This window comes from Budorcas taxicolor, chromosome 7 (assembly GCF_023091745.1).
Source record: "Budorcas taxicolor isolate Tak-1 chromosome 7, Takin1.1, whole genome shotgun sequence".
Taxonomy (NCBI): domain Eukaryota; kingdom Metazoa; phylum Chordata; class Mammalia; order Artiodactyla; family Bovidae; genus Budorcas; species Budorcas taxicolor.
The window spans coordinates 54,853,933-54,880,868 of NC_068916.1; the positions used below are offsets into that span (position 1 = coordinate 54,853,933).

Below are 26,936 nucleotides of genomic sequence, written 5' to 3' on the forward strand. Positions count from 1 at the left end.
AAATATTTATATATATAATTATTATTTTCTAAGAGCACATCTCTCTGGCACTTTTCACTGATACCTCTGTATTTTACCTGTTTGGGATTTTGACAAGCTCCAGACTCTGTGTGTGGCTGGGGATTTGGACTGCTTTGCAAATGGGTATTTCTTCACAAGAACTGTTTCCAGCACTCACTGAGGTAAGTTCCAGGGCTTATTGCTTTTCCTCTCCAGCTGAGGAAAGAAAATAAATCTCCTTTTAGAAGTTGAAAATTGCATATTCATTTTTAATGCAGAAATCAAATAGAAATGTTTTTAATACTAAATGCTGGAGACAGAGGGATATAGATAAATATGTAGACACGAAATACCTTGAAAGAAGCTATGATTTAGTTGAAGAATGGCTGAAATCAGTAATTCCAGGGCTGCTTATGTAAAATAATCTCTCCCTCCCTCCCTTTCAGTTTCCCTCCCTCCTTCTACCTCCCTCTCCTCTCTCCAGCAGTCTCTTTTTTTCTGACTCATGCTGTGTTTGAGGAAATAATTTTCTCTCTTTTCCTGCAGACAGACCTCTCAGTAACTGGGGACCTGACCGGCCTTGCCTGCTGAGCTTGGGGGAAAACTGGATGCAGATGAGTTGATTATATTCCATGAAGTCATAGCTCACCACCTGCCAGGGTTTAAACTACTTCTGTAGCATCATTTCACCTGTGGACTCTTTGAACTTTTGCTTTGTTGGGGGAAAAAAAACTGGGGTAAGAGGAGGTTGTTTTTAACAAGTTAGCATCCTCTCCCTCCCTTATAAGTTGCTGCAAAGGATCAGGCTGTGACTCCATTGGATCGCTCCTTCACATCAAAATAGGAGAAGAGAAAGAAGAAAGGGACCATGGCTCTGAGTGGCAACTGTAGTCGTTATTATGCTCGAGAACAAGGGGCTGCAGTTCCCAACTCCTTCCCTGAGGTCGTGGAGCTGAATGTTGGGGGTCAAGTTTATTTCACTCGCCATTCCACATTAATAAGCATCCCTCATTCCCTCCTGTGGAAAATGTTTTCCCCAAAGAGAGACACAGCTAACGACCTAGCCAAGGACTCCAAGGGAAGGTTTTTCATTGACAGAGATGGATTCTTGTTCCGTTATATTCTGGACTATCTCAGGGACAGGCAGGTGGTCCTGCCTGATCACTTTCCAGAAAGGGGAAGACTGAAAAGAGAAGCTGAGTACTTCCAGCTCCCAGACTTGGTCAAACTCCTGACCCCCGATGAAATCAAGCAAAGCCCAGATGAATTCTGCCACAGTGACTTTGAAGATGCCTCCCAAGGAAGTGACACGAGAATCTGCCCCCCTTCCTCGTTGCTCCCTGCTGACCGCAAGTGGGGTTTTATTACTGTGGGTTACAGGGGGTCCTGCACCATGGGCAGAGAGGGGCAGGCGGATGCCAAGTTTCGGAGAGTTCCCCGGATTTTGGTTTGTGGAAGGATTTCCTTGGCGAAGGAGGTCTTTGGAGAAACTTTGAATGAGAGCAGAGACCCTGACCGAGCCCCAGAAAGATACACATCCAGATTTTATCTCAAATTCAGGCATCTGGAAAGGGCTTTTGATATGTTGTCAGAATGTGGATTCCACATGGTGGCCTGTAACTCCTCAGTGACAGCATCTTTCGTCAACCAATATACAGATGACAAGATCTGGTCAAGTTACACCGAGTACGTCTTCTACCGTAAGTACAGAGTGTTCTTGTTGTTTTTCATGTGTATGGATTTGTTTAATAGATATATATGTATATATGGTCTGCGTGTTCAGTCTATGTCTAAGGAATGCTGTTTGGGATTTTTATTTTATTTTTTTAACTCTTGAGGTATAGCTAGAAGATTAGAGGTTATAATCAGCTTTCATGTTTTACCTAAGGTAACTTTTGTTTTCCCAATCAATTCACAGACTATTTAAAGGCCTCAAAATGACAGTATACAAATGATATTGGTATAGGTAATATGTGAAATGAAAATAGATAGGTGTGTCTGTCAGATATTGAACTGTGAAGATAAGGCAATGATGAGAACTTGGCTGTTGGGTCATGGGAGTTTGGTAGGCTCAGAGTGGCTGAAGTGCTGCTGACTGTTGTCTTATCTGAACTTTGGAGTCTATTAAGCTGGTTTCTGAAGACTGGCTTTCATCAGGGACGTTGAAAGCAAAATGGATGTTGCACTGAATGACGTGATCTTGGCTAGATGGCAGTACAGACTGATGAAAGACCCCTTCCCCCCCCCCCCCCCCCCCCCCGACCCCAAGTCTGAAATTTGCCTGCCTAGGCGTTCACGAATTTGTGATTTGATTCCTTAGCAATTTGTACTGAGATTTGAGTTGCACTGCAGACTTAATTAAGCTGAGCTGCATTTAGGATTCACCCAAAAGGAATGAATCCTTGAGAACTGTCAATCACACACAGTCAGCTTCAGATAACGGAGGTGATAGAATCACTGCATAAGAGGAAACCAGAAGAGAAAAAAATAAAGGAAACAATTGTACTGAAGTCTTTATAGTAGAGTTTCTTAGAGTCAGTCCAGTTGTTTAAATGACAATTTACTGTACAGAATGCCTTATTTTAAGAATTACTGTAAATTAACCATAAGCCATTGATCTCTGGGAGGAAAGCAATCAGTCAGCCTGTAAAGTTCAGTGCTTGATGAACTGCTGATTTTCAACAGGTCTGGGAGCTGGGTGAAGTGCATTCCATGAGAAATATGTTTCCAGCTTTTCCCTATTCTTATTTTAAGGCAAATCCATAAATTTTGAGGATTAAAATATCAAAAGATCTCTACATGTTAAGGTGTGACTGAATCTGTTGGACTGAGTTTTGCCTACAGTTGTGTTTATTCCTTTGGAGATGATGTTGGGAGCCTTGGTGACAAGGCCTGCGGGAAGCCAAGTTGTTCTGTACTGGGTTATCACAGATTTGGTTTTTAGAAGCGAAAACACATGGATTGTATAGAAAGAACAGCCTGTGGAGAAAAGTGGAATCATCTAGCAGTTCAGTCGCATTCTGATGTTCTGTAACAAACATTATTTGGCTCAATACCCCGATCTATGGCTGTTATCTATAATCTATACCTTTCCCTGTGTTGGGGCTTAGTGGCCAGATTCTGCTTTCTTCCTTCTGGTGAGTTTTCCATTAGCGTAGAGATAAAGCTTTAGCTTTTTAGCTTTCTATAAAGGAATATGACATTATCTGTGACTCTGTAGAACAGACATCTTCTAACTTGGAAAAAAAAATGCATCGTTGAATTTAAATCTAGTTTTGTGATATTCACCTGTTCCCCAATTTCTAGTATTTGAAAATGGCCTCTTAAGAAACTTTAGTCAAACAGAAGAAAACATATCACTCATACCCCCTCAAAAAGACCACACTTGATTCCAATCACTTTGCTCATCTAAATGAGACTTAGAGCCTGAGTTGCCTGCTAGTTCAGTGACATTTCTGTGTTTATCAAGGACTCATCTGTATAATACTAAGCCCTCTGTAGATTGCTCCAGACAGACTCTGTTCTCTAATCATATAATCACTTCCTTTTTTTTGTTGGATTGCTGAGAGGATGCCAGGGAGGAGGTTGCTCTTCATTACTCCATGGACAGACTAGCACAAATATGCAACAACTTCATATTGCACAGCACATATACTGCATATGATATACTTGCTCTTTGTACCCAACAACCAGAGCTAAGTGTTAACTCTTCCTCAGTCTCAGGATCAATAAAGCTGACAGCTGGCTTTCTAGGGTGCATGACAGCTTCCGTGCAGCTGCTTAGCCATAATTATTTAATTAGAAGCTGCCAACTGTGCCTCTATAAGCATTAATTCATCAAGCTGTTGTGCTTGGGTTAATGGGCCAAAACTCTGGGAGGTGCTCTAAAGCAGGGAATTGCCTGTATGCAAAGATGCCCCAAGCCCTGCCAATCAACCAATCGCCAACTCCGAGCCCCTGCATGCACTGCAGAGGGCATGGAGCCCAGAAACCACCACCTGCCTGCCATCCAGGTTTGAAGGGTAGTGGTCTGAAGAGCAGTATGTGTCTCAAGGAGCACTTCCTCCATTTTTTAAAAAAAAAAAACAACCAACCAACAGCAAAGGTGTTCTTTGTAGGGGATCCCAACTGCCTCCTAGGTTATAAAAATATCTGTAGATAAAGATATAGATATGTGGTGACAAACTTCCTAGTTCCAAGGAATGAACTCCAAGAAGTAAGACTCTTCTAATAACCAAGGGATAATGCAGAATCACTTTGCCTGGATCCATATCACAATAAAAATGAACAGCAAGAAATTAATACATTGTATATGGTGGTTGACAATCATGAGGAGAGACCCCTTCTTCCTCTGTTTGCTTAATTTTCTTCTAGATTTTCCAGGGAGATCTGTCAGTTATTAACAGGTTAGATTCTTGCCTCATTCAGTCTTCATGTAGGCCTAGAATTGATGATCAACATCAAGTAGTTCTGACTGACTGTTTAATGCAAAACTAGAAAAAAATGTCAAGAGATGTTTGTGTGTGTTCATCAGGGCGGCAAGAAATGTGTTTGTTTACACTGCTTATACACCAGAATACAATATGTGAGATATTATGGATTATGATTCACTTATCAGCAAGCAAGAAAATGTGAGTGGTATAAGAACATAGAAATGTCTGTCCTAGGATTGCCTCACAAAGTATTTTAATTGTTTTAAGTTAAAACAACAAGAAGGTATTTTCCCCTCTTTCTCATCCAACTAGGTAAATAATTACCTCTGTTTTCTTTCCAAGTATTGTACGGAAGGCAATATAAACGTCAGAAGATGACTTCTTGACTCACTTCCAGATGGAATGAGTTAAGTAATTTGGAAGACAGAAGTCCTGATTTGAATCAATAGCCATTCACACCACTTAGGAACAAAATCACAGGTATATGGAAATAAATGCACCTCTTATTTAGAGCCTTCTTCCAATGCCCTAGTGAGAGGGAAAGTTGTTCTTTATTGGAGAAGATTATGTACATTTCCTTAGTCTTATTCCTATGAGTGAATTACTTTAGACAAATGCCTGAAAGCATTCAGATTCAAAGGCATTTGCCTCTAATAGAATTGTGATAACCTGACCACAAGTAGAGAGTTTCATTCATAACATCCCAAAACATAAACCGAGTTCTGTGAATCATAGATAGAGACATCGATTCATTGCCTTTTCAATAGATTACTACTTGGAAGTGCATTTTAACCTTTTTTCTCTTTACTTGGTTTCCTTACATTCAAAAGATTGTTTCTACCAAAGTTTCTAAATTGCTTTGTATACATAGTATATATCTTCAGGGTGGTTGATTGAGATGGGGGTGTTGGAGAAAAGTAGATTAAGAAATGATTTCTTAGAATTCTTCATGACCTTGTATTAGGGAGAAATGGTGGTTCTAGCCATTGTAACTTACCCAGGGTTGATTTTAAAACTTGTAAAAGGGTGAGTTTTTAAAGGAAAACAGGCAGAAAAGCATCTATCTTGAAATAATTCTAGCTTTCTTTTTCCTTGTTCCTCAAAAGTTACCAATGATAACTTCAATTTTTATTGTCCAAAGAAATATGGACACTAAAAATTGATGTTGGCACATTCAAAATGAAGACACAGAACAGCAAAGTCCAAACCGTGAAGGTCTGATGTTTACCTGCTGCTGCTAAGTCGCTTCAGTCGTGTCCGACCCTGTGCGACCCCATAGACGGCAGCCCACCAGGCTCCCCCATCCCTGGGATTCTCCAGGCAAGAACACAGGAGTGGGTTGCCATTTCCTTCTCCAATGCAGGAAAGTGAAAAGTGAAAATTGAAAGTGAAGTCGCTCAGTCGTGTCCGACTCTTAGCGACCCCATGGACTGCAGCCCACCAGGCTCCTCCGTCCATGGGATTTTCCAGGCAAGAGTACTGGAGTGGGGTGCCATCGCCTTCTCCGGGTGTTTACCTACCTCTCCTCTTTCTGTGATGTTTTTCTGTCTTTTCCATCTTAGATGCTCCCCTTTCCTCATGCTTTAGTCATTCCTGCTTTCAAGTTCTTTCTCTTTATGCCACAATCAAGATGTCAGTAAAGTTCTGTCCTGTCATTATGTGGAGGAGCTGGAAGGCTTTAAGCAAATACTGAAAATGTATTTGCTCCACTCATGACAAAGGTTGGAAGCTGGGACGAGCGTAACAAAGGGTTATGAGCATTCACTGAGTGCCCAAGGCTGGGAACGGATCATGAAGGTCAATACGCCCGGCCTTGAGGCGTTTGAAGACTTCCTTCTGACCACCTGTTTCTGAGAGCAAGGACTGTCGTTTCGTGATAAGACTCCCTTTAGAGTTTCGCCAAAGCTCTGTTATGGCTTGGGCGGTGGGAACTGTATTTTATGCTTGCATGCTTTAATGTTTATCTGGAATGGCAACGTGCAAGTCAGCCTTTTGCTCTATTCCCTGAAAATTACAAAACTGCACAACTGGGGAATAAACTTTGTCAGTCCACTGGAGGCTGTCCCGGAGTGTCCTTTTCAGAGCGCGGTTCTCCGAGCCTTACACATTATATTTACAATATTTTCAAGGCATGGTGTTACTTTTTTCAGAGGTTTTTGTACATAAGAAACCTTTTAATGGTTGTTGATCAGGTGACTTTGTATCCCAAAGGGAGTGTTCTTAAGGCCTGTGCCTTCTCATTTTGTAATTTATAACTTAAATGTATAACATAATCTAAGTATAAGGCTTCATCATGAAGTCAGCCTAGACCCTGCTCGGGAGATATTGGCTGGTGATGATAAAGGACAGGGGCAGTGGGTATCGGTTTTTTCTTGTCTCTTTAAAATGCTGTTCTCTGACCATTGGGCTCAATGTAACAATACTATAAACATGTTAGTTGTTCAGTCACTGCGTCATGTCTGATTCTTTGAGACTCCATGGACTTCCCTGTCCTTCACTATCTCCTGAAGTTTTCTCAGACTCATGTGCATTGAGTTGGTGATGCCATCTAATCATCTCATCCTCTGTCGACCCCTTCTTCTGCATGTTAGGAAAATATTCTATTATGTCATTTGTTTTCACTTTCATGCTAAACAGGGTATGTTACCTGAACCTGATTCTTTGTAAGAGATGATTTGAGTAGTTTCTTCCTAAGTCTCTGGCCTCCCTGAATGAATTTGGCAGCAAGAGAAATGTCAGTATGTGAGAAAAAAGGGGGAGAACTCTGTGATTGCCCCCAAGTCCCTTGATATGTTAAAACATATATGTATATATATGTGTGTGTGTGGGGTGTATGTATATATATGGTTAGAAAGAGAAGACCAAATGATTCTGACAGCCTGAAGAGATTTGGATCTTATCAAAGGAGTCATAAACAGAGACAACACCGCCGAGCTCCATTTGGAGCACCTCCAAGCACAAACCGTGGAGAGGGGTGACTGGACAGAGGGGAGAGTGCCGGTTCCATGCCCAGAAACAGTTCTTCTGAAAGCAGAGGTGATGTTCAATCTCTGCATCACAGCTGACTGTTGCTTTTTTCTTTGGTCTTTGCTCTTGCTTTCCTCAAATCCTGCATTTCTTGGCAAGTCAGCTAAAACATTTTAGTATGGAAATTTTCAAACACCCAAATGTAGAAACACCCAGCTCCAAAAGTTACAGTGATTATTACCAGACTAATCTTGTTTCACATATCCCTACCTACTTTCTCTTCTGTTTGCACTGGATTATTTTGAAACAAATTTCAGGTATTAATGATTTCATTCCTCCATTAAAAACTATACGTTTCTAAAATAAAATGAATTTTAAAATGCATCACAGTAACATCGCATACAAAACAAATAGTACTTTGATATCTTCTGATGTCTAGTTGGTGTGCAAACTTTGATTCTCTTACAGTATTTTTTTTTTTTTTAAGTTGTCTTGCTTGAATCAAGAGTCAAGTGAGGTACATCCATTACCTTTTGTATTCTTGGATACCCTGGGTCTCTGTGTCTGTGCATGGGCTTTTCTCTAGTTGCAGTGAGTGAGGGCTACTCTCTAGTTGTGGTGTTTGGGCTTCTCATTGCAATGGCTTTTCTTGTTGCAGAGCACAGTTCTAGGCATGGGGACTTCAGTAATTGTGGCTCATGGGCTTAGTTGTTTCGAGGCATGTCGAGTCTTCCCAGAAGAGGGGATCGAACCTGCATCCCCTGCACTGGCAGCTGGATTCTTATCCTCCGTACCACCAGGAAAGTCCCTGTTTATTATCTTTTATTGCTGTCTATAAAAGGAAAAGAATATTGCATATGACATTACCACAAAGTGGCAAAAATCTTACATCTTTTTATTTCTCCCTTCCTTCCTCCTATCCCTCTTCACACTTTGTCTCTCTCCTTTCTTTTTTTTTTCTTTCAGTTTATTTGTTTGAAGAAACCAAGCTATTTGTCATGTCAAATGTCCGGCACTCTGGGTTTTGCTCATCAATCTCTATGATCTCTGTGATGTCAGTAACATATTTTTTCTTACCCCTGCATTTTCTGTAAATTTGTTAGAGCTCAACACCAGATTCTAAGGCTTGATCAGATTCAAGTTCATAATTTCTTGCAAGAGATCTTCACAAGTGTTGGAAAGCCCATTTTTATTTATTTATTTAGGATCTTGATTTCTTTTTTAATTTATTTTTAAAAAATTAATTTATTTATTTCAATTGGAAGCAAATTACTTTACAACCTTTTGATGGCTTTTGCCATGCATTGACATGAATCAGCCACGTGTGCACATGTGTCCCCCTGTCCTGAAACCCCTTCCCAGCTCCCTCCCCACCCCATCTCTCTGGGTTGTCCCAGAGCACTGGCTTTGTGTGCCCTGCTTCATGCATCGAGCTTGCACTGGTCTTCCAGTTTACATGTGGTAATATATATGTTTCCGTGGTATTCTCTCAAATCATCCCACCCTCGCCTCTCCTACATAGTCCAAAATTCTGTTCTTTACATCTGTGTCCTTTTACTGTCTTGCATATAGGATCATTGCTACCATTTTTCTGAATTCCATGTATATGTGTCAATATGCTATATTAGCGTTTTTCTTTCTGACTTATTTCACTCTATATAATAGCATCCATCTCATTAGAACTGACTCAAATGTGTTCTTTTTTTTATAGCTGAGTAATATTCTATTCTGTATATGTACCACAACTTCCTTATCCATTCGTCTGCTGATGGACATCTAGGTTGCTTCCATGTCCTAGCTGTTGTAAAGACTGCTGCAGTGAACATCAGGGTACTTGTGTCTCTTTCAATTCTGGTTTCCTTGGTGCGTATGCCCAGCAGTGGGTTGCTGAGTTGTATGGCAGTTCTATTTCCAGTTTTTAAAGGAATCTCCACACTGTACTAGTTTGCATTCCCACCAACAGTGTAAAATAAAAGGGTTCCCTTTTCTCCACACCCTTTCCAGCATTTATTGTTTGTAGACTTTTTGATGGCAGCCATTCTGACCGGTGTGAGATGGTACCTCATTGTGGTTTTGATTTCATTTTCTCTGATAATGAGTGATGTTGAGCATCTTTTCATGTATTTTTTTAGCCATCTGTATGTATTCTTTGGAGAAATGTCTGTTTAGTTCTTTGGCCCACTTTTTGATTGGATCATTTGTTTTTCTGGTATTGAGCTGCATGAGCTGCTTGTATATTTTGGAGATTAATTCTTTGTTGGTTGTTTCATTTGCTGGCAAGTCCATTTTTAATTTGCTTTGGCAGATTGAAATGCTACATGTTTTGGAAGCAAGGGAAGGACACCTTCTTATTGTTAGTTTTTTCGTAATTGTCATATAGGCAAATAACAATTGGGACCAATTCTCTCCATTGTTCAAGATGATTCTGATGATATAGCAGGCCCGTGCTTTCCTTTCTCGTCATCCAAGAACTGCCTGTGCCATGCTTAGTCGCTCAGTCGTGTCAGACTCTTTGCAACCCCATGGACTGTAACTCACCAGGCTCCTCCATCCCTGGGGATTCTCAAGGCAAGAATACTGGAGTGGGTTGCCATGACCTCTTCCAGGGGATCTTCCCAAACCAGGGATCAAACCCAGGTCTCTTGTATTACAGGCAGATTCTTTACCATCTGAGCCAGCAGGGAAGCCCTAGAACTTAGGATTCCATTGCTGTTCTTGTCACTAGGCTGAGTTACCATCAGGAATGCAGTGAACCTACCAAGAAGGCTCCTGTTGACTGGGAGAGAGAATCATTTTTAGAATAGCTAGGGAAAGTTTGCCTACTGGCTATTCTAATTTTGCATTCTTGGATTTGTTCAACTGTGTGGAAACTCCACTGAACTTGTTATATATGTTTCCCAAACCTCTCCGTGTATTCCTTATCTCAGTAAATGGTTTCATCAGTTGCCCAGTTCCCCAGGGAAGAATAAAACCTGAGTGGCTCTTCTTTCTCCCTTACCAGTTCTCCAAACTCCAATTTCTATTGGTTTTTTTCTGTCATCCACCTCAAATCCATCCATTTCTTCCCGTCTCCACTGATGCTACTCTGGCCCAGGCCACCGGTATTGCTTTTCTAGACTATTACAAAGAAAATAAAATTGTCCTTCCCATCCATGTCTGTTGTGATTCCCTTTGGGTCTTTTCTTCCTGCTGCAGATATGGTGAGATTTCTAATGTGTGAGTCTGACCCCATGTCACTTCCTAACACGAATCACAGCTGTTCATGTTATGACTTCTGCTTCTGTCCCTTGCCTTTTCTGTTGCCCTCCCATCCCTTGCGTTTTTAACCTCAGATCCTGAATGCTGTTATACACTTGGTTCTTCAGTTTTGTACGTAATGTTCCCTCTGCCTGGAACTATGCCTCCACCTGCTTTGATTAAATACTTCAGGTCCCAAACCTACAGGTTCCTTTTATGGGAAGCTTTTCTAGCGCACCACATCTAGATTAGGTACCTCTTATATTTGCTCCAAAGGACCCTGTTTTCTTTTACCATGACACAAATAATACTGCGTTATACCTGCTTATTTAACTGTTTCTGTAACATTAGATAGGAAGTCTGTGAAGGTGGGAACTGTCAGTCACATTCCTTGTGATACACCTGGCCCAAAACCTGCAAAACTGTAGGCACTCATAAATATTTCTCAAAGAAGGAAACTAAATGCCCATTGCAGATCCCTTGGAGGAGGGCACAGCAACCTACTCCAGTATTCATGCCTGGAGAATCCCATGGACACAGGAGCCTGGTAGGCTACAGTCCACTTGGCCGCCAATTCAGATACTACTGAAGTGACTGAGCACATACTCATATATATATATAATGTATATTTTATTTGCTTTACAATGTTGTGTTAGTTTCTGCTGTACAACAGCATGAATCAGCCATAAGTATACATATATCCCCTCCCTCTTGAGCCTCCCTCCCACCCACCCCTCCCCCATCCCACCCACCCCTCCTCCATCCCACCCCTTTAGGTCATCACAGAGCAGACTTTTATGGTCATACAGGCCACTGTCTTGAATCTACAATTACATCATCTCTTAAAGAAGAACTGGAGAGCAGTGATGGTGTGATTGCTCTGGTGTGATTAGTAGTAATGATGGCATTTCCTGACTTGCCCTGAGTCCTAAGGGCAGGGCATCTTGCAGGGAGAATTCCATTTTGTATGTAAAGTGCTTAGCCTAGCTCTTAGCACCTGCACAGACATTCTAGCTCCAGGGAACTGAGAAAAACACTTACCAGCAGCAAAGTCTCCTGTGGTTTCCTTTTAGTTGATGCACCCAAGCAGGAGCAAATTGAAGCTGGGGTGGAGCCAGGGTTTAAGGAGCAACCCAAGGAGAGACTTGGGATTCAGAAAAGTGCTGCAAAATTGAGAGGGATCTGCTAGAATGCAAAGTGTGCTATGAGGATGACTAGCTGGCCTTCTTAATCTTCTTACTGCCAAGGAATTCTACTTCCTCCCTCCCTCGATTCTTAGCTCCTTAGTGATCAGAGGCAGAGGCAACGTGAAATGGTGGTTGAGAGCCTGGGTGTGGGAGCCCAGACTGTTTGAGTTTGAATCCCTACCTGTTTGATCGCTGGCAAATCACTTGACTTTGTGCTTTAGTTTCCTCACTTGGAAAATGGAGACAGTAACAGTGGTGCTTTCCTCAGTGTGGTTACGAGAATTGAATGGGTTGCTATATAGGAAGTGCTGATGACAGCTCCTGTCACCCAGGCAATGCTAAGGAGATGTTAGTAAGTAATTTCAAGGACCTCTGAGAATGACAAAATACAGGTCTTTCCTGTAAATAACTCACCTGATTCTTTTTAATAGTCTTCTTGGATACTCTGTCCAGTCTGTTGATTCTATGCATGTTAAAAAAAAAAAAAAGAAAAAACCAAAACAAACCAAAGCATCTAGAAGTGACTTTTAAAGAGGACATTCAAGCTACGGATTTTAATTGAACCTGAATAAACATAAAAATAAACCCTTCGAAAGCTTCCAATACCAGTAACTCTTTTCTTCCCTTTGTTATTCCATAATGCAAGTCATTAATAAGGCTTTTCTCCCCACCTTATTTTCAGTGTGTGGTTTTCCAGAATCTAGGAGAATATATGTTAGAATTTAAAATTAAGAATATAATTTAAATTATATATTCAATCATTGAAGGATTAGAATAACGTTTTAGGAATCTTAGCCTAGAGAGAATTTTCCTTCACGGTGATAGAAAATGGTTACTGAGAAATGCCCCTGACAATAAGATCATTTAAATTGCTCCAGAAGTGAAAACAAGACATTTGCTTCGCACCGAGTAGCTCTACTGTGTGACATTGAAAGGAAAGTGGGAGATCATGAAGGACAGAGGAACCTGGTGTGCTGCAGTCCATGGGTTGCAGAGTCAGACATAACTTAGGTGCTAAACAATAACAAGAGTACTCGAGTCTGCTACCATGTGACCCATTCAAAAACTGCCCCATGTGAAGAAATTCATACTTTTCTACTTGTATTCATCAGTTCCATTCTGAAGCAGAAAGTTCTGATAATTTCTGCACCCCCATTTGTGTGTGTGTACTAAGCCACTTCGGTTGTGTCTGACTCTTTGAGACCCCATGGACTGTAGCCCTCCAGGCTCCTCTGTCCCTGGGATTCTCCAGGCAAGAATACTATAGTAGGTTGCCATTTCCTTCTCCAGGGGATCTTCCTGCCCCAGGAATCGAACCTGCGTCTCTTACATCTCCTGCATTGGCAGGTGGGTTCTTTTACTACTAGTGCCACCTAGGAAGCCCCAGTTATACCCATTTACAGCAACTTTTTATTCTGAGTGTATCTGATATAATGTGATTGTAAACCACTTACATGGGTGAAAATAGGAGGCAACCCATTCTTTATATATAACCTGGTGCACATCTGGTAGCTCAGATGGTAGACAATCTGCCTGAGATGCAGGAGACCTGGGCTCATTTCCCTGGGTTGGGAAGATCCCCTGGAGAAGGGAATGGCAACCCACTCCAGTATTCTTTCCTGGAGAATTCCATGGACAAAGGAGCCTGGCAGGCTACTTTTTTGTTCATGGGGTCACAAAAAGTTGTACATGACTGAGCGACTAACACTTTCACACTTACGAGACTTTTGGGCTGCTGAATATTGTGTTTTAGACAATCGCATGAACTGTGGATTGACACTGCTAGGCTGTTATATAGAGAAAAGGAGAGCCAGATTCCAGTAATGGTGATTTTTCTGTAAAGGGAGCTGTGGAACAGCAGATAAATTCTAGTGACGGGGATTGGGGAAATGGGGCATATGACTGTTAGAGTGTGGCAGAGGCATAAAATCAAAGCCAAGGGAATACTCTAGACTTGAGGAAATGTTGCAGAGCCCTTGACGGAAAAAGAGCTGGCCAACAGTGAGAAGCATATCGAGCACTGGTCAGGCGGTATGGCTCAATTTCTTACAGGGTTAAGCATTCAGTTACGTCAGGTGGAGAAAGGTTCCTGTGGGCCCATACTTGCAAATGTACAGTGAAGTGCAAATGGAAAATAGGATTCCATTTGCACGAGTTTGTTTTTTAGCCAACTGGGTGAAACATCTGTTTCTTTAAACAGAGGGATACCTGTGTGAAGGTGTACGTCTTGTCAAGCTGCAGTGAAACGGCATGATGTTCAGCCCTATTTGCATGAAAAAGCACTCCTTAGAAAACACCAGTGTTGTTTGGCTTTTCTGAACAAATACTTTCGTGGCCTGGAGTTCTAACGACTCTGTTCTAATGTGTGATACTTTCAACATTTTAAAGGCCATTTTCAGGTCTTTGGATGCTCAGTAATGTAAAATATTTATTTGTTTGGAAAGATCTGATTGCTTCACACTTACTGAAGACCTGTCTCATATAAAGTACCTTTTTGTTTTTTACAGGGTTGTCCAGATGAGAGGGGTAGCAAATATCATATCTGTATGCAAAGAATTGAGATCCTGATTCACAAATTCCTCATGCTCACGATTTCCTAGTACTTCTACACAATCTGCCAGGGAAGTGATTCACATTGTGCACAGGCCTCATGGATTGGAAACTGCAGGCCCTTGAAATCTTCCATCATCTGCACAAAGAACAAAACATCATGTGAAGTACAATTTAGTTTTATGCCAAGATCGTGTCATCCCTTCCTTAGAATGACCTCCTTTGTTTATTTTTTTAAAATCTTTTTATTTTGTATTGGGGTGTAGCAGATAAATGAACAATGTTGTGATAATTTCAGGCGAGTAGCACAGGGACTCAACCATACATATACACGTATACATTCTCTCCCAAACTCCTCTCCCATCCAGGCTGCTACATAACATTAAGCAGGGTTCCCTATGGTACACAGTAGGTCCTTGGTTATCCATTTTAAATATAGCAGTGTGTACATGTCCATCCAAACTCCCTAACTATCCCTTCCCCTCATCCTTCACTCATCCCACAACCATAAGCTTACTCTCTAAATCTGTGTCTTTTTCTGTTTTGTAAGGAAGTTCATTTGTATCATTTCTTTTTAGATTCCACATATAAGGGATGTCATATGATATTTCTCCTTTTCAGTTTGACTTACTTCACTCAATATGACAATCTCTAGGTTCATTCATGTTACTGCAAATGGGATTTTAGAATGACCTCCTTTAATTGGTAGATTCTATGTATAGCCTCTGTTGCTTGTACAGAATTCTGTTTGCTACCTTCTGGTCGTATGAGTATATGCCAGTCCCTGGGAACTTGCTGAGCCTTTGCTTTTGCGTGTGCTAGGTTCCTAAATGTCTCAGCAATGGTTGGCTTATACATTCCTTCTAGAATATATTTCAAACACCTACTATGCACATGAGGATGCACGCAGTTCCAGAGATTCACGTGTAAATGAGATGCATTTGGTCATCAGTGTTCTCATGGAGCATGTAGTTTAAGGAGAGATTGAACTAGTTAATGGGCAATTTCAATCTCATGCGATAAAGAAGTGTAAATTGATAAAAGGGTAGAGAGGAAACTTCTAATCTGAACTTGGGGTGTCAGGAAATTTAATTACATTTTATATTAATGCTTAGAGGAGAAAATGCTAAAATCCTAATGCATCTGTTGACTTTAAAATACTAGCTGACTGATGGAGTCATAGAAATTCTATCCTAGGATGGCTTAGGAGTATCTGAAAATCATTAGCCATTGCTCCATTTCTCATTTAGTTAATTCCATCATTTCCAGTATGAATAATTTTGATTACTCCAGGAACCAATATCTTCGTTTTTAAACTCTTCATTTCTCCCTTCCATCAAACCTTTGTCTTGTGGAAGTATATGTGCAAAATTAGAAGCCAAATCATAGCCTTAGATGAACAGTAATCAACTCTAAACATACTTTATAATTATATCTATAGTCTCCTTTTATAATGATTCTCAAAATGATGTCATGATTATTATTTTAACTTTAAGAATTACTCATTTGCCTTGTCAGTCTCGCACATAACTTTTCCAGTAACTATCCCAGTGCTGAACACACAGGAGGAGCTCAGTAAGCATTTGTGGGATCAATAAATTCATAACACCACATTTTAGTTTTTAATTTTTTTTTTTTTTGCAGGACTACACTGTTTGCAGGATATAAGTTATCCAAACAGAAATTGAACTTGGGCCTTGGTAATGCAACTGTGGGGTCCTAACTACTGGACCACCAGGGAATTCCCTAGAACACCACATTTTAAAGAAATAAAGTGTTAATTTTATTTTAAAGAAATTAAATGTAAAATTTAAAAGAAAATTTCAAGATATAAAATGTGAAATATAAAATGAATGAAATGTGAGATGAATGATAATACCAGTTTTACCTGATACTTACTTTTAACCCTGGATGTGCACCCTGTGAATGACAGTGAAAATGTGATTGAGCACAGTAATGGCATCAGATGTATCTGGATGAAAATCTTAGTTTTGTTCCTTCCTACCAGGGCACCCTTGGGAGAGTATCTTAACCTCTTGACCCTTCAGAACATTCGTCTCATCTCTAAAAGGAGAACACAGAAGCCTCTCTCGTGGTGGTACTGTGAGGATTAAGCCAAGGTCATGCCATCTTGTTTGCTTGTCTCAGTTAGTTTCGAGGCTCTTGTGGTTCATCTTATGAATAGGTATGCTTGGATTCAGAATAAACTGAGGAAATATGGATCTGAAGGAGCTGATTGTGCGTTTTCTCAAACAAAAATCAGGCTGCTTCTCACTGGTTTCCCTCTGGACTAATGCTATCCATTTTCTTAACAAAAGGAAAGACACACCCCATAACACATTCCTGAAGTTCTCTTGGTGTGCTCACCTCTCCTGCTGCTTCCGCAGGCCCTGGTCTACCCACAGCACAGTCACATGGCCTTTTGATAGCTTTTATAATAGGCTGGTCAGTCTCCCACCTTGATACATTGCACTGCTGAACTCTTCCGCCTCTTGCCTTTCTGGGTCAGGCTTTAACAATTTTTCCTTGGAAAGGCCTCTGTCATCATCCCAGCTGGAGGAGCCAGGGCTTCCTCATCATTCTCTATTCAGCTCTGTGTTTCTGTCATAGCACTGTTCACATGAGTAAATATTTGCGTCCTTTACTTGTTAATTTTTTTCTCAGTAGACTGTAAACTTCATGAAGGCAGGAGCTAGGAACTCTATTTGTCCTGTTCGTGTGTATCCATAGCCCCTAGCATGATGTCTGGTGTGTAGGAGGCATTAACTAATTTTTTCTCTATCCTCCCTACCCTACCATGTGAAATTATAATAGTAGGATTACCTCTCATGGTGAAAGCAACTGACGATATAAGGAGAGGTATAGGTATGGGGCTTCCCTGGTAGCTCAGATGGTAAAGAATCCACTTGCAATGTGGGAGACCTGGGTTCGACCCCTGGGTTGGGAAGATTCCCCTGGAGGAGGACATGGCAACCTACTCCAGTATTCTTTCCTAGAGAATCCCCTGGGCAGAAGAGCCTGGTGGGCTACAGTCCATGGGGTTGCATAGAGTCAGACACATCTGAAGTGACTAAGCAGCAGCAGCTAGGTATAGGTGTAGGTATAGGCAGGGGCTTCCCAGGCGGTGCTAGTGGTGAAGAACCTGCCTGCCAAGGCAGGGGATGTAGGAGACTTGGATTTGATCCCTGGTTGGGAAAGATCCCCTAGATTAGGAAATGACAACCTATTCTGATATTCTTGTCTGGAGAATTCCATGGACAGAGGAGCCTGGCGGGCTGCAGTCCATGGGGTTGCAAAGAGCCAAACATGACTAAGTGAGTGAGCACAGCATCAAGGGGTCAGTGTAGCTGTTTGCAAACTCTAACTTGGACATTCTAAACATACGGTCAATTTTTATCTATTCAAAAATTAGTTTTTACCTTTTCGGTCAGGTTTATTAGTTGTGTATTCTTTTCTGCTTTTTATTTGTTTTTAAAAAAGTTTACTTGTTTAATTTTGGCTCAGCTGGATCTCTGTTGCTGCACGTGGGCTTTCTCTAGTTGTGGTGAGTGGGCTTTTCTTGTTGTGGAGCATGGGCTCTATGGCTGCATGGGTTTCAGTACTTGTGGGGCATGGGCTTAGTTGCCCCAAGGCATGTGGGATCTTAGTACCCCAACCAGGGATTGAACCTGAGTCCCCTGCACTGGGAGGTGAATTGTCAATCACTGGGCCACAAGGGAACTTCCTCCTTTCTACTTTTTAAATTTTCATTAACTTATGTTTAGTTCTCAGGGCAAGTCTAAATGAAGGATGGACTGGAGAAAGACAGTTATTAAAAAAGGTAAAGAACAAAAGTAAATTAATTTTACCTCTAAATTTGTTACAGTACAGAGAAGGTTACCTTAATTATCCATTTCATTTTTTTGTACAACATAAGCAGTGGGAGTTATTACTATTGAAAGCATGGAAAATGGTCATTACAACTGGCTTTATATGCTTTCACCTAGTAATCTGGAATTGTTTTATATATTGTGAATAAAACCTGAGGTTAGTATGTTATTTTATTAATGTATATATCCTCCAAAGTACTTAAAGGACCATAGTAAAATCTCTGGTTGAGATAGTGCTTTCCATCCTAACGTGAAGAATTAATTGTAAACAAAAAAATCTATTTTGGGAGTGTTTGCAAATAATCCCTCATACCAGCGATATTCTTCCATATAAAAACAGCAGGAACACTTTCTTTTTATCATAGCTGTATTTTCATATTGTTTATAGTCTGTGATTTGCCTTGGTAATTTGCTTCCTTTTATGGGAAAACAAGTTTTCTTCCAAACAACCAGATGCAATGTAATCAAATAATTGCTGTCTTAATTTGCTGCTGATGTCCTCCTGAGCAGAAAGAAATAAAATATAGGTATGCAGTGGCATATATTTAAATTCTGAGTGGCTAACCATAATCATAGCTATCTTTTATACCTGAACTTGATGTCAGGTATCTTGTCAAGTATTCCTCATGTAATCCTCATGAAACCTCTACAATAAAAAATTGAGGCTTAGAGAGGGTTGACTTGCTCCAGGTCACTGTTAGTGGCTGCTTCAAAATTTCTGTATGGGAAAAACCTAGTAGTATGAAGTTCAAGCAGAATTCATTCACTCATATCAAGAATGAAGGTAAAGGTGGACTGATGGAGATCAAGGGTGGGTGATGGGACTTAAGTTTATAATAATTCTCCCTACCCCACTGACCTAAATCACAGTGATCTCATAATTGCTGCGAGCAAGATTTCAAATCCCGGCTGCCCTGACCCCAATTCCTGCACTCTTAACTGTCATGCAATGCCACTGAAATACCAGATGGCGGTCCTATCTTTTTTGAACTGTCAAAAGCAGCCCTTCAAGGAAACCGACTCTCAAGATTGAGTGAAAAGCCCACATACAGCCTCCACCAGAGGGTGGGGTGGCAGAAGGTGCTGGACAGGACTGATTTCCCTTCTTCTCTCTGCTTTAAATTTCAAGCCTTATGAACACAATTTTCCTATGATACAGCTTAAAAAAAAATTAAACCAGATTGAGCTGAAATCTGCAAATCTGTCCTCAGTTACCCACACAAAACTCCTGGGATACGATCTCTTCTCCCAGGGACTCCTACACAGCATTATTTTTAAGATTTTGATTTCTTAGGTACCACGGATATGAAAAGGCACAAGATTTCATAGTACTAAAAAGAAGTCAAAAAACATTTGAAATGGAATAGGATAGATTTATCCTTGTCTTCCTCCATGCTACCAAATACCTAAGCTAAATAAATAAATAAGCATGTGTCTTTAAAAATTAAAGAAAATACAAAGACATATTTGCAAGTTCTGTTTCTTGAATCTGTAGCAAATCGAGATGAGTTAGTCCAATAGAAGGTGAATTCGGATGCTCTGACAGGCATTCTCCAGATAAAAGGTAAAGTTAAGCGTGAACCTCTGACTAACCTGAAACTCTGTTTAAATCATGAAGTATACTGAAAATGAACTCTTCTTTTACCAGCTCTACTAGTTTTGAATTTGAGGAGAATTCTTTAAGACTATAATATTGGTATAACCACTTTATGTTACTAGGAATTTTCTATTACCTTAGAAGTCTAGACATACATAACAACAAAGTTAGAAACAAAAAGTATAAAGAAAAATTGACTCTTGATGTTAAAACCAGTCGACCCTCACAACCCCTTATCCTTCTGAATCTTGGTGAAAATCCCGAAACCTTAGATATAGGGAAGGATAGCCTCTCGCTGTCCTCCATTTCTTTTGGTTTTTGCTTTTCTTCATTGAACAGTGCTCTAAACTTATAGATGTCCCTGACTGAGCACAAGTCATATGGCAGACACTATGATACGTGTTCTACAGATGTGACAGTGCTCTCTTTGGGATAACCTTAGGAGCTGAGGATTACTTTTTCTTACAGATAAGAAAACTGAGACCTTGGGAGCTCCTTACCCAAGTTCACAGCTAGTAAATAATAAAATTAAGATTCAGACTCTGGTCAAGTCTGTTTGACTCCTAAGATTGTACGTGTTTCTTAATTGCTAAGATATACTGTTTTGTTGCTAGAGTAACAGATCTCTTCCATAAGATGAAATACAGAAATTAGATGGTAGAACAGAAAATAAGATCAAAATTTTTTTTAATGTGGTAGAAGAAAAAGTATATTTGTATGCTGGTAGGAAGGATTTGGGACTTCCCTGGTGGTTCAGGGGTAAAGAATCTGCCTGCAATGCAGGAGAAGCAGGAGATACAGGTTTGATCTCTGGATCGGGAAGATCCCCTGGAGGAGGGCATGGCTACCCACTCCAGTGTTCTTGCCTGGAGAATCCCATGGGCAGGAGCCTGGCAGGATACAGTCCATGGGGTTGCAAAGAGTTGGACACAACTGAAGGGACTGAGCACATACACAGGAAAAATTCAGGGCTTCCCAGTGGTACTAGTGGTAAAGAACCCAATATTCTGCCAGTGTAGAATATGTAAGAGACATGGCTTCGATCCCTGGGTCAGGAAGACCCCTGGAGGAAGGCATGGCTAACCCACTCCAGTATTCTTGCGTATAGAATCACATGGACAGAGGAGCCTGGTGGGTTGTGGTCCACGGGGTTCAAAGAGTCGGACACTACTGAAGCGGCTTAGCATTCAGGAAGCATAGGAAGGATTCAGGAATTAGGGAAAATTCAACAATACAGGAGAGAGAGGAGAAATAGTTGGAGTGATATCCTTGGAAAAGTGAGACAGAATAAAATTGAGTACATATAGAGTTTATTCTTTGTTTTGAGCCTGCAAATGAAGTTGCTCAGTCGTGTCTGACTGTTTGCAACCCCATGGACTGTAACCTACCAGGCTCCTCCATCCATGGAATTTTCCAGGCAAGAATACTGGAGTAGGTTGCCATTTCTAGTAACAAGATGTATGAATACAGATGAGATATATAACAGATATTGAAATAGTATAGGTGCATACAATCACATTTATGTATGTGTGTATATATGTATATGTGTATATATATACAGCAAATAGTGCTGGAGCATTTGGGTACAGACAATTGGAATGCTTTGGTGGGAGCTTGTTGATTTCTGTCTGTATTGCTTCTGTCTGCTCAATAAAAAAAGAAACTGAAATACTGGTGATGATGAAGGAAGTAACTGAGGTTTAAAGAGTGAGGAGATGTTTTAAATAGTTCTTTAGCGCTGTGGGAAAGTGAATGAACTAGAGGGAAGTATTGACTGGCAGCATTAAAGACTCACTTGAAGCAAGTGGCTGTGAATTCAAAGTGATATCATTCAGCGTGGCTGTGCCTTTTTCTCTAGCCACATCCAACTTCATAGGAGCAGGTGAAGAGCAGACCCAGATTTGATCCTAATCAGCAAGTGTGAGGTTTTACAAAGTGAAGGCAAAAAGAGTTGAAAATGTAAGCAAGAAAGTTATTTAAATGATTGGCTATTGAATTTAAGTTGCTAAGAAGTGCGAAAAGGACCCGAGAGAGATGAAGGACAATAAAAAGATGTAGGATCAACACACTGATGGTCCCTGTGGAGTCAAAGGTTGTTAGAATCTTGTATTGGAGAAAATGAGCTGGAAAGCTAGGAGAAGATGGTAAGACGTTTGAAACTGAACTTATAGAGGGTCAAACAATTAATAATGACATAATTCAGGGTTTGGCCCTGGAAGAGACTGGCTGAGGGAGGGTGGGAAATGTGACTATTGGAAGAGAGGATTTGAGAAAATGCAAAGATTATCTGTATTGGTACTGAAAGCACCAAGAATTAAGTTATTTCAGCTTCGTAGCAACTCTGTGTCCTTCATTTTAGAAAGAAAAATTGAGGCCAAGAATTAGTAAATAAGTCAAAGATTCCAAACCTGGGAGGCATCAGTACTGCAATTTTAATCTGGCTTTCAAGACTCATCTCTCTTACCCACATGATATACATAATGGCTTATGTGTGGTGTGTTGCCCCACCTCTATCCCACGGTTAATTAAAAGGGGCTGAGGCATGTCAGATGCTTTGTGTCATTTGCCTACCAAATCATTCATTCACCAGCATAGATTTATTAAGCACCAACTTACTGCTTGGAAGGAAAGTTATGACCAACCTAGATAGAGTATTGAAAAGCAGAAACATTACTCTGCCAACAAAGGTCCGTCTAGTCAAGGCTATGGTTTTTCCAGTAGTCATGTATGGATGTGAGAGTTGGACTGTGAAGAAAGCTGAGCACAGAAGAATTGATGCTTTTGAACTGTGGTGTTGGAGAAGACTCTTGAGAGTCCCTTGGACTACAAGGAGATCCAACCAGTCCATTCTGAAGGAGATCAGTCCTGAGTGTTCTCTGGAAGGACTGATGCTGAAGTGAAAACTCCAATACTTTGGCCACCTCATGCGAAGAGTTGACTCATTGGAAAAGACTCTGATGCTGGGAGGGATTGGGGGCAGGAGGAGAAGGGGACAACAGAGGATGAGATGGCTGGATGGCATCACTGACTTGATGGACATGGGTTTGAGTGAACTCCGGGAGTTGGTGATGGACAGGGAGGCCTGGCATGCTGCAATTCATGGGGTCACAAAGAGTTGGACATGACTGAGCAACTGAACTGAACTGAACCCCCGTGCACTGCACTCTTCCATGTTTTGGGGCTGCAGGGGTGAAAGGTGTTGCAAGGAATTGCAGGATACAGTTTCAGCTGCATTATCATCTTTGCCAGTATTAAAAAGTTTGAATAACTGTTTGAATATTTTCTTGCATCTTGCCCTTATTATCTTATGAAAATGAGTAGAAAATAACAAATGGGTGTGCCAATATAGGTGATAAGCATATACCTCATAATCTTAATACAGTTGAGAAAAAGATGGACATCTTTAGGCCTGCTGACTGAGGCAAATCTTTAGCCTGAAATGGATATCACTGGACTTAAGCCAGTTGAGTGAATTTTCAACTAGGAAGGAAAAAATATCAAAGTTAAAAAAAGGTATTAAATGTAGGAATTGTATTTCAAAGTTACTATCTTAAATTCCAACAGGAATTCCTATAGGAATGTGATTTTTTTCTTATTTTGAAATGACTGTCATGTATAAGCCTATGGCTTGATTTATGCCACCAGATCTTTATACATGACTTAAGTGGTGTGTTGTGTATGAATGTATGGACTGCTTTTATGATATAGAGGTGATACAGGTATTGGGAAAAATAGAAGAGGAGAGCTTAATTCTGTATGGAATATTGAGTGATCATGGATGTCTTCCCCAAGGTGGAAGTTCTTAAGCAAAGACATAAGAATGAGGAATTTATGAAGCAGACAATACAAGGAATAGCATTATAGGAAAAGCAGGTACTGAGGCATGGAAATGAGATGGATCATGGCTTGTTTTCCTAACCTCATGGTTAGAATATAAGGGAAGAGGGCAGACAAAGACTCTATATGGAGAGCTAAGTAGAAGTCAGATGTGAATGGCCTTATGTGACATGCTATGCTGCTGGATTTCATCCTATGTGGTGAGAAGACTTGTAAGGATCTAGTAATCACCATTTATTCTTACCAGTGTCTTCCTTCTGCTTTCGTTGCTAGTTTAGTGTTACCTAAATTCACTATGGTTTAATGCTTATGTGACACTTCATGATATCTGACTGTATTATGAATATTTGGAGTACATTTTAGTGGCGCATTCTCATCTATTTCTTCTTTTTAGCTATACTATTATTTATTAACTCTTCATTAGTTTATTTGATAAATATTTATTGAATGCCTGTTATCTACCAGATATGTTCTAAGTTTAGAGATTCAGAGTGAATACAGTTTCTGCTCTCATGAAGCTTATATTTAAGTGGAGGTCATAGACTAATAAGCAAATTTGTATATAAATCACTTTCCATGAATACTGCCTATAAAGTGAGCATTAGGCTGAATTATGAGTTTGACAAAGTCCCTCCCATCCTCTGCTATGCCTTTGCTCCCTACTGCTGTCAAGAATGTTCCAGAAATGAAAGTACCACAAAAAGAAAAGACAAAGGTTTTCAACCATGTCATTAAATCTTCATTAAGAAGAGTAAACTATCCTCAGATCTTGAATGTTCTTGATACCTGGTGGTTTGCCAAAGGATGGATTATTATTCCATCCTTTGGCAAATTATTTTTTTGTGTATATTTGGCAAATATATTATTGTGTATGGTTCGTGAGATCACACTTTCTCTTAAATTCTTGTTTGGATTTCAGATAATCTCCTAATAATGTTCAAATAACAAAGCTTCTGCTAATGACAACAATAGTAATAGCTATATGTTTTGAGCACTTACTTGCTAAATATATTAGATTCACTGTCTGAACACTCAAAGTGATGGGCAAAGTCACGCTGAGATGGGATCAAACTGACTAAGCAAGTTTCCCAAGTCTCCTAGTAAGAAGGAGAGCTGGGGTTCAGACCTGAGCCATGGGTTTCTAGAACCTGGACTCTCATCCTTCATATGACATGTGACCATGCTGTCAGAAGATCAAACTACCAGTCTTTCTCTTTCTGGAAAATTAGCACCTTTTGATGGAATTTAAAATATTGGGTTAACCAAAATGTTCATTCGGGTTTAAGTAAAAATAAAAGACATATTTTTCATTTTCAGCAAGAACTTTATTGAACAGTGTATTCACTAACCAAATGAACTTTTTGGCCAACCCAAGAGATTCTGCCATTAGATCTATGGTGGATTCTATCCCTAAGGTAGATTCTTCAGTCTTCAGAGCAATATTCATCAATAGAAACATTACAGGAGCCATATATGTAATTTAAAATTTTCTAATGGTCACATGACAAAAAGCAAAAAGAAAGAGTAAAATGAATTTGAATAAAATGTTTTAATGTAACCCAATATATCAAATATATCTTTTCAATATATTTCTGAATATTTTTAGGACTTCAGTTTATAAAATTTTTAAATCATTAAAACTAAATAAAATGTAAAAATTGCATTCTTCAACTTCCTAACACCATACACAAAGATAAACTCAAAGTGGATTAAAGATCTAAATGTAAGACCAGAAACTATAAAACTCCTAGAGGAAAACATAGGCAAAACACTCTCTGACATAAATCACAGCAGGATCCTCTATGACCCACCTCCCAGAGTAATGGAAATAAAAGCAAAATTAAACAGATGTTACCTAATTAAACTTAAAAGCTTTTGCACAATGAAGGAAACTATAAGCAAGGTGAAAAGATAGCCTTCAGAATGGGAGAAAATAATAGCACACAAAGCAACTGACAAAGAATTAATCTCCAAAATATACAGGTAGCTCATGCAGCTCAATACCAGAAAAATAAATGACCCAATCAAAAAATAAGCCAAAGAACTAAACAGACATTTCTCCAAAGAAGACATACAGATGGCTAACAAACACATGAAAAGATGCTCAACATCATTCATTATCAGAGAAATGCAAATAGAAACCACAATGAGGTACCTGCCATCTCATACCAGTCAGAATGGCTGCTATCAGAAAGTCTACAAACAGTAAGTGCTGGAGAGTATGTGGAGAAAAGGGTACCCTTTTACACTGTTGGTGGGAATGCAAACTAGTACAGCCATTATGGAGAACAGTGTAGAGATTCCTTAAAAAATTGGAAATAGAACTGCCATACTACCTGGCAATCCCACTGGTGGGCATATACACCAAGGAAACCAGAATTGAAAGAGGCATGTGTATCCCAATGTTCATTACAGCACTGTTTACAATAGTTAGGACATGGAAGCACCCTAGATGTCCATTGGCGGAGGAATGGATAAGAAAGCTGTGGAACATATACACAATGGAATATTACTCAGCTATTAAAAAAACACATTTGAGTCAGTTTTAATGAGATGGATGAAACTGGAGCCTATTATACAGAGTGAAGTAAATCAGAAAGAAAAACACCAATACAGTATATTAATGCATATATATGGAATTTAGAAAGATGGTAACAACAACCCTATATGTGAGATAGCAAAAGAGACATAGATATAAAGAACAGACTTTTGGACTCTGTGGGAGAAGGTGAGGATGGAATGACTTGAGAGAATAGTATTGAAACGTGTATTCAGTTCAGTTCAGTCGCTCAGTCGTGTCTGACTCTTTGCGACCCCATGAATCACTGCATGCCAGGCCTCCCTGTCCATCACCAACTCCCAGAATTCACCCAAACTCATGTCCATCGAGTCGATGATGCCATCCAATCATCCCATCCTCTGTCGTCCCCTTCTCCTCCTGCCCCAAATCCCTCCCAGCATCAGGGTCTTTTCCAATGAGTCAACTCTTCGCATGAGGTGGCCAAAGTATTGGAGTTTCAGCTTTAACATCAGTCCTTCCAATGACCACCCAGGACTGATCTCCTTTAGAATGGATGAGTTGGATATCCTTGCAGTCCAAGGGACTATCATGAGTCTTCTCCAACACCACAGTTCAAAAGCATCCGGTCCCATCACTTCATGGGAAATAGATTGGGAAACAGTGGAAACAGTGTCAGACTTTATTTTTGGGGGCTCCAAAATCACTGCAGATGGTGATTGCAGCCATGAAATTAAAAGA

General features: G+C 40.2%; 1 protein-coding gene across 1 annotated transcript in view; it reads left to right on the forward strand.

Moving 5' to 3' along the window:
• Positions 1-868: 868 nt before the first annotated feature.
• KCTD16 (potassium channel tetramerization domain containing 16) overlaps positions 869-26,936 on the forward strand; it is a 312,795-nt gene continuing 286,727 nt past the window's right edge. Inside the window, exon 1 of the mRNA XM_052644109.1 lies at positions 869-1,700. Within this exon, the coding sequence (XP_052500069.1) occupies positions 869-1,700 (832 nt within the window). The remainder of the gene's footprint in view (positions 1,701-26,936) is intronic.